Below are 9405 nucleotides of genomic sequence, written 5' to 3' on the forward strand. Positions count from 1 at the left end.
TCGGCGACACCTACACCCGTGACCACTCCGTGTTCTCTCTGTCCTCCATGGTACCAGCCAACACTGTAGTTATATCTTCTTTGTCTCTGGGAGTCCGCTTGCCCGGACCTAGCTGTAGCTGGCGCTATAGTTATATCTTTCTGCATCTGCCATGGGAATCCGCTTGCCCGGACCTAGCTGTAGCTGGCGCTATAGTTATATCTTTCTGCATCTGCCGTGGGAGTCCGCTTGCCCGGACCAACTGTAGCTGGCGCTATAGTTATATCTTTCTGCATCTGCCGTGGGAGTCCGCTTGCCCGGACCAACTGTAGCTGGCGCTATAGTTATATCTTTCTGCATCTGCCGTGGGAATCCGCTTGCCCGGACCTAGCTGTAGCTGGCGCTATAGTTATATCTTTCTGCATCTGCCGTGGGAATCCGCTTGCCCGGACCTAGCTGTAGCTGGCGCTATAGTTATATCTTTCTGCATCTGCCGTGGGAATCCGCTTGCCCGGACGTAACTGACGCTATAGTTATCTCTTCTTCTTTTTTGTTGTCTGTGGGATTCCGCTTGTCTGGACGTAGCTGTTGCTGACACTATACTTACCACTTCTTTCTGTATCTGTGGGAGTCCATTTGCCTGGACGTAGCTGCTACTGACGCTATCTCATTCTTTCTGTATCTGTATCCAGTATTGGCATTAACCGGTAATTACCGGTATTTTAGCGATTGAAACGAGAAAATACCTGAACAAAATTGGTTGCTGGTATAACCTTCCGCTTGATTTTTAGAACTACCGGGGTTTTTTCGCTGGCAAAACTATAAAACCAGTACTCTGAGTTGGACTCTAACTGGTTCCAATTTTTGTGGACTGTTTGCTTCATAAAAGTTTGCGTACCGGTTTGAAAAAGGCACTAGCACTATCAGTGTGTATCAGTCCGCTTGCTTCGACGTAGCTGAAGCTGATGCTATATATAGTTGTCTCTTCTTTCTGTATCTGTACATCTGTGCATCTAGCTTCTCTTCATGTTGCAACTGACTCAGCGTAGTTACCCGTATGCAGAAGACCCCGTAGTGTCTGTAGATTCTGTTGATTTTGTGTTTGCCAGGGTCCACTACATCTGCACTGATCAGTTCGTTCTTTTTCCATTAGAGTCCTCACGCAGAGACGTAGCTGACCCTCTAGTTGTCCCTGTATTGCCTGCTTATAAGTGTTATCATTCACCCCAGCTCCAAAGTCAGTCATCTGTCTATTCTGGCTCAGCCTATTTGTCAGCTTGTAGACCATCTTTTTTTCGACTTTCTGTTCATAACCTCTGTAATGTTACACCCCGTTATAGGACAACCTCATATCTAAAGCCTGATTGTTCAGATTTTCGGCAATCTTAAGAGGGAGTTTGTATTGCAGTCACATCTTCTTTGGACATCTGTGGAAGGCCACCTGCATTGATGTTGCTAATATTCTCGATATCTCTTCACTGAGTATCGATGGTGCAAAGTCTATATATTTCATTAAATAGCTGACGCTAGAACCATCTCTTCGACCCCTGTAATGATGTAGCTGTCGCTGTCTTCGTTATCATCATCAATGCCTTTCACGCCTGGTGGCGTGTAGGGCAGCGACAAAGGACTGTCTTCGTTATGCCAATACGCAAGTCCATTCATCCTTTAGATTCTGGTACGTGTCCACCAGTAGACTGACTATGGGCTGTGCGGAATTGCAGGTGCCATGCAGAGGGTTCCAATCACACACACACACACACACACACACACACACACACACACACACACACACACACACACACACACACACCGCACCACACACACACCTCCCCCCACACACATAACATCCCCACCACACACACACATATTTTTATATCACATTATATTCATTCTCCTGTGCACGCTGACAGCACTGTGACCATGGACTGGGCTGTGTTACAGGCGCCATGACACATACACTTTTTATCACACACACTCACTATATCCTGTGCCATACTGACAGCACTGTGACCATAGACTTGGCTGTGTTACATGCGCCATGACACATACACTTTTTATCACACACACTCACTATATCCTGTGCCATACTGACAGCACTGTGACCATAGACTTGGCTGTCTTACATGCGCCATGACACATACACTTTTTATCACACACACTCACTATATCCTGTGCCATACTGACACCACTGTGACCATAGACTGGACTGTGTTACATGCGCCATGACACATACACTTTTTATCACACACACTCACTATCTCCTGTGCCATACTGACACCACTGTGACCATAGACTGGACTGTGTTACAGGCACCATGACACATACACTTTTTATCACACACACTCACTATATCCTGTGCCATACTGACACCACTGTGACCATAGACTGGACTGTGTTACAGGCACCATGACACATACACTTTTTATCACACACACTCACTATATCCTGTGCCATACTGACACCACTGTGACCATAGACTGGACTGTGTTACATGCGCCATGACACATACACTTTTTATCACACACACACTCACTCTATCCTGTGCCATACCGTGACAGCACTGTGACCATAGACTTGGCTGTGTTACATGCGCCATGACACATACACTTTTTATCACACACACTCACTATATCCTGTGCCATACTGACACCACTGTGACCATAGACTGGACTGTGTTACATGCGCCATGACACATACACTTTTTATCACACACACACTCACTCTATCCTGTGCCATACCGTGACAGCACTGTGACCATAGACTGGACTGTGTTACAGGCACCATGCCGGGGCTTCCAAGACGTGCTGAAGATGTACAACGAGATGACGCCCAAGGTCAGGCTGGGCGGACCCACCAACTTCGCGCCGCTCATCAGACAGGCCATTGACATTGTCAGCAAAAACAGATCGGTCAGTCCACACCCCTTGATTTCTTTATACCCACACTGCTGTCGTGTTATGTTGTTTTCATCGTCTTCATCTTATCATCAACGTCATCATCATTATCGTTGGGTCTCGGTACTTTGACCATACCAGTCGATCGCATTAATGTTTTAATATCGCTTAAAGCGATTTGTTTTCTGTTTTCAATACAAAATGGGTTGTCAATGACACACGCTCATCAGCAAAAACTGTTCCACTCGCTCACAAAATCATAGTCAACTGACGGACGACGCACATATCAACTCTGACTGCTCGTGTTATGCACCAGCACTAATTTTTCATGATTTTATTTTATTTGAGTTGAGTTGAATTAATTTGATTTGATCGCTCGGTCTACCATTATTATGCACCGGCATCCCTGTAATTTTCCATGGTTGAGATATCCAAAATAATTTGAGTTTAGCTGATTTGAGTTGAGTTGAGTTAAGTTGAGTTGATTTGAGTTGAGTTGAGTTGAGTTGAGTTGAGTTGAGTTGAGTTGAGTTGAGTTAAGTTGAGTTGATTTGATTTCATCGCTGTTGACAGTTCCACATCCTGGTCATCGTAGCAGACGGCCAGGTGACGGCAGAAAGGGACACAACCGCGGCCATCGTGCAGGCGAGTAACTACCCCTTGTCCATCATCATGGTGGGGGTGGGGGACGGGCCTTGGGACATGATGAGAGACTTTGACGACAAGCTGCCCGCTCGGCGCTTTGACAACTTCCGGTTCGTCAACTTCAACCAGGTGACAAATAATGTGAAGAGTCCCCAGGCCGCCTTCGCCCTGCAAGCCCTGATGGAGATACCCGACCAGTACAAGGCTATCCGACGTCTCGGCCTCATGGAGTTCACACACTGATTCACTCTTTCATTGCTTTATCTTTGACATCTTTTTTTGTTATATTTAGTCAAGTTTTGACTAAATATTTTAACGTAGAGGGGGGATCGAAACGAGGGTCGTGGTGTATGTGTGTGCGTGTGTGCGTGCGTGCGTGCGTGTAGAGCGATTCAGACCAAACTACTGGACCGATCTTTATGAAATTTGACATGAGAGTTCCTGGGTATGATATCCCCGAACGTTTTTTTCATTTTTTTGATAAATGTCTTTGATGACGTCATATCCGGCTTTTCGTGAAAGTTGAGGCGGCACTGTCACGCCCTCATTTTTCAACCAAATTGGTTGAAATTTTGGTCAAGTAATCTTCGACGAAGCCCGGACTTCAGTATTGCATTTCAGCTTGGTGGCTTAAAAATTAATTAATGACTTTGGTCATTAAAAATCTGAAAATTGTAAAAAAAAAAAAAAAAAATTTATAAAACGATCCAAATTTACGTTTATCTTATTCTCCATCATTTGCTGATTCCAAAAACATATAAATATGTTATATTCCGATTAAAAACAAGCTCTGAAAATTAAATATATAAAAATTATTATCAAAATTAAATTGTCTAAATCAATTTAAAAACACTTTCATCTTATTCCTTGTCGGTTCCTGATTCCAAAAACATATAGATATGATATGTTTGGATTAAAAACACGCTCAGAAAGTTAAAACTAAGAGAGGTACAGAAAAGCGTGCTATCCTTCTTAGCGCAACTACTACCCCGCTCTTCTTGTCAATTTCACTGCCTTTGCCATGAGCGGTGGACTGACGATGCTACGATTATACGGTCTTGCTGAAAAATGGCATTGCGTTCAGTTTCATTCTGTGAGTTCGACAGCTACTTGACTAAATGTTGTATTTTCGCCTTACGCGACTTGTTGTTGTTTTATTATATTTTATACTATTTACATCAGGGTGTAAGAAGCCAAAACCGGGTCCCTCAGACTCTTTCATCTCGTTATCTTCGACATCTTGTTATTTGTTGTTTTATTTTATGTTTTACTATTTACATCAGGGCTCTAGGGTACAGGAAGCCGAAACTGGGTCCCACAGACTGATTCGCTTTTTCATCGCTTTATCTTCGACATCTTTTTTTTTGTGGCTGTTTTATTATTTTATTTTATACTTTTTACATCAGGGCTAGGATGCAAGAAGTCGAAACTGGGTCCCACAGACTCTTTCATCTCTTTATCTTCGACGTCTTTTTTCTTCTTCTTTTTTTTCTATTTTATTTGTAGTTTTTTACTTTTTTTTCTTTACATCAGGGACTAGGGTGCAAGAAGCCGGAACTGGATCCATGCGAACTGGATTTGATTTCAATCAATCTGACCGGCCCGCAGTTGGTTTCCACCCAGTTTTGGCTTCGTGCATCCCAGCCCAGGGCCTTTGCTCTTTCAGTTTTTCAACATACAACGGCCTCCTCGGCTTCAGCGTCTGACACTGTTCGTCGCTTCACCTTTGATGTTTCTTGCACATCAAGTCCCCATTCTTACTTAAAAAAAAAACCCACCTTAAAAGCGTTTATTTAACGTCACTCTGTAAAAACATTGGCGACATTTGTTTTAGATTAAAAACACACACAGGCGCGCACACAAACTTTCCCTTTATGTAGAGTATGTCGCCACCCCCCCACCCCCCGCACACGGCTCTCGCTCATCTTGTGTACATGTTGACCCGGCTTGACTACTTTTATGTTGAGTTCGAGATGTCGAAAGCTGTCCGGACACTTCGACAACGGACACTCAAGTCTCGGGGGGACACGGAAGAAATATATTAATACACATTTTTTATCTGAAATTAAACTTCGTTGATGCAGTTTATACTGCTTTGAAGCTACTTGATTTTCCCAGCAATGGAACGATAACGTATGAAATGAAATGAAAGGGAATATTACTAGCTCTGTGACTTTCTCAAGGGGCATTATCACTATCTGCGGAGTCCTTGAAGTCTTTTTCTGCCTTTCAAAGCGCAGAGGGGGGGGGGGGGGGGGGGGGTTCTGGGGTTTCTGGAACCCCCCCCCCCCCCCCCCCCAGCCAAAAAATTAAAATATTCTATGTTGAATGAGGTATGCATTTATTTATTTTACATTGAGTTTCAATTTTTGGGGTATTAATCAGTGACAAAATCTCCTGCCTGAAACTGGTAATGATCATCCTCAGAATGCACCAGATTGCACCATTTTGCATCCTTTTTTTCAAAATTTTCCGGAGGGGCATGCCACCGGATCCCTCTAGCAAGCTAGGCGCTTCGCGCCGTCGGCTCGGCGCTTCGCGCCTTCACACCCATATCTTCACAATATACTTTTGGAAACCCCCCTGAAGCGTACGGTGTCGTTTTGTAATCATTATAACTTGTATCGTTCTTGAATCGTTATAACTACATGTTGTTTTAATCTTGAATCAAGGGATACAACTCCTTACTGCAAAGTCCTTGATACAACTGAGGAGTTTGTTTTTTCCTTCCAAAGCCAAAGTGTTCGATGTTTTGTTTTTTTGTTTTATTTGGGTTTTTTCCTTCCTCGAGTGGCGTAAGTATGAGTTCTGTCTCGTTGGACTGAGCTTTTTTCTTCTTCGTTATATTGCTGTGGTTTCCTCATCTCCGCGACAACTAAGGCAGCCATTTTGTCATCAAACTTGTACACATTTTGTAACTTATCATCTCCAAAGTACTGCAGCATTTGTGTGTTATTTGATGGGGCTCAGGATGATTGCCTTGTGTGCTTGATGTCAGAATAAAACTCTGTTGTTACGTTCTCATTTCTGTCTGCGTTTGTGTTTGTTGTGAGTTGTGTTTTCGTGCGTGCATGTGTCAGGCCTGACAGTAGCGAGTATTTTACTCGCCATGGCGAGTAGAAATGCTAATCTACTCGCCAAATGCGAGTAAAGTTGCTGAAACAAATGGTTGGTTTGGCGAGTAAAAATACTAAAATTTGCTCTCTGGCTAGTAACATTATGAGAAAGTGCTAGCCAAAGGCCAGTACACCATTTTGTGGACTTTCAGCACTGTGTGTGTGTGTGTGTGTGTGTGTGTGTGTGTGTGTGTGTGCCTGCCGCGCTCGCCTGGTGTGTGTGTGTGTGTGTGTGTGTGTGCCTGCCGCGCTCGCCTTGTGTGTGTGTGTGTGTGTGTGTGTGTGTGCCTGCCGCGCTCGCCTGGTGTGTGTATGTGTGTGTGTGTGTGTGTGTGCCTGCCGCGCTCGCCTGTGTGTGTGTGTGTGTGTGTGTGTGTGTGTGTTTCTGCCGCGCTCGCCTGGTGTGTGTGTGTGTGTGTGTGTGTGTGTAGATTTGGGATGGGGTGAGGCAGAAGATGTATACTCACTGTCTAACTGTCCTTCCTCACACGGTACCATATTCCTTCTGAGAACACTCATGGCAACATCGTTTCCACTCAAGCTACTCAGTGCTAACATCGTCATCCTCAGACAACGTCCGCCTGTCTCCTATAGCGCCCTAGCACCACCATCTCCATTCTTACTGAATTCTGGATTCACTGGCCTGTTTATGACATCACGCTGGCACCACAACCTTCCTTCAAGCACCATTCCTTTTTTCGCTAGCCGTAAACAGTACTAGCATCACCTTGACACAACCACCCTTACTTCACCCGGACACAGACATCTTCATTCTTAGGCTTACATCGGTCAGACTTCACCGGTCTGACTCTTGCATCACTGCGACACAACCACCCTTACTTCACCCGGACACAGACATCTTCATTCTTAGGCTTACATCGGTCAGACTTCACCGGTCTGACTCTTGCATCACTGCGACACAACCACCCTTACTTTTACAGACAGCACTCGGGCACCATGATCTTCATTCTGGCATCACCCTGGCTTCACCGGGCGTGATCTTGCATCACTCTCACACCTCCCTTTTAACTTCTACATCACTTTGACACCACTATCTTCATGTCTTCACCAGCCTTACTCTCGCATCACTCTCACACCTCCCTTATTACTTCTACAGCACTCTGGAGTCTGGATCCACTATCTTCATGTCTTCACCAGCCTTACTCTCGCATCATTCTCACACCTCCCTTTTAACTTCTACATCACTTTGACACCACTATCTTCATGTCTTCACCAGCCTTACTCTCGCATCACTCTCACACCTCCCTTATTACTTCTACAGCACTTTGGCACCACTATCTTCATGTCTTCACCAGCCTTACTCTCGCATCACTCTCACACCTCCCTTATTACTTCTACAGCACTTTGGCACCACTATCTTCATCTCTTCACCAGCCTTACTCTCGCATCACTCTCACACCTCCCTTATTACTTCTACAGCACTTTGGCACCACTATCTTCATGTCTTCACCAGCCTTACTCTCGCATCACTCTCACACCTCCCTTATTACTTCTACAGCACTTTGGCACCACTATCTTCATCTCTTCACCAGCCTTACTCTCGCATCACTCTCACACCTCCCTTATTACTTCTACAGCACTTTGGCACCACTATCTTCATGTCTTCACCAGCCTTACTCTCGCATCACTCTCACACCTCCCTTATTACTTCTACAGCACTTTGGCACCACTATCTTCATGTCTTCACCAGCCTTACTCTCGCATCACTCTCACACCTCCCTTATTACTCCTACAGCACTCTGGAGTCTGGATCCACTATCTTCATGTCTTCACCAGCCTTACTCTCGCATCATTCTCACGAGTAGCCTACTCCTACAGCATTCTGGCACCACCACATTCATTCTGACGCCATTCTGGTCTAGCCAGCCTTACTCTCCTAACTCGCCTCACTCTGACATCACCATCCACACTTTCACAGCGCTATTACAACATCCACGCTGTCATATGACTCCCCCAATCACTGCTTTTGGGAAAAAAGGCTACAGGAAATTGATAAATAAATGTGTCACGCACCAGTATCTCCGGCAGCGTTACCAATACGGTACAAGATTTTATATTAAAACTGGTTCGTAAGTGGGAAACAGCACGGTCTTTCTCTGCAGATCTGTCCAGGCTATTTGGAATAACAGCATCTTTTCATTTGGACACATGCCAAGAATCTGCACCCACGTGACATCCCGGCTGCAGCCATTTTTTTTTTAAATCATGATTTTGGTTAATAAATGACACCAGTGTCAAACAGAAATGAGTTCAACAAGAAATTCCCACAATGAACAGAAATTAGTTGAACAAGAAATTCAAAAAACACGTGGCTGCAGCCATAAAAAAATTAAAAAAATAAATCATGATTTTCGTTAATAAATGACACCAGTGTCAAACAGAAATTAGTTCAACAAGAAATTCCCACAATGAACAGAAATTAGTTCAACAAATTCAAAAAACACGTGGCAGCCATTAAAAAAAATCCAAAAAAATCATGATCTTAGTTAATATATGACACCGTGTCAAACAGAAATTAGTTCAACAAGAAATTCCCACAATGAACAGAAATTAGTTCAACAAGAAATTCAAAAAACATGTGGCTGCAGCCATTAAAAAAAAATCAAAAAAAATCATGATTTTAGTTAATAAATGACACCAGTGTCAAACAGAAATTAGTTCAACAAGAAATTCCCACAATGAACAGAAATTAGTTCAACAAGAAATTCAAAAAACATGTGGCTGCAGCCATTAAAAAAAAATCAAAA

At 43.9% G+C, this 9405-nt stretch overlaps 1 protein-coding gene across 2 annotated transcripts in view; it reads left to right on the plus strand.

The window, feature by feature from the left end:
* LOC138978147 (copine family protein 1-like) overlaps nt 1–6545 on the plus strand; it is a 12344-nt gene extending 5799 nt beyond the window's left edge. Inside the window, exons 5-7 of one of the 2 annotated variants that reach the window (XM_070350801.1) lie at nt 1–65; nt 2760–2891; nt 3450–6545. The exon at nt 1–65 is cut by the window's left edge and continues 67 nt beyond it. In XM_070350801.1, the coding sequence (XP_070206902.1) occupies nt 1–65; nt 2760–2891; nt 3450–3764 (512 nt within the window). In that variant the 3' untranslated portion in view covers nt 3765–6545. The remainder of the gene's footprint in view (nt 66–2759; nt 2892–3449) is intronic. The other variant, XM_070350802.1, reaches the window with a different exon arrangement.
* The last annotated feature ends 2860 nt before the right edge of the window (nt 6546–9405 follow it).

This window comes from Littorina saxatilis, linkage group LG10 (genome assembly GCF_037325665.1).
Source record: "Littorina saxatilis isolate snail1 linkage group LG10, US_GU_Lsax_2.0, whole genome shotgun sequence".
In the NCBI taxonomy this organism is placed as follows: Eukaryota; Metazoa; Mollusca; class Gastropoda; order Littorinimorpha; family Littorinidae; genus Littorina; species Littorina saxatilis.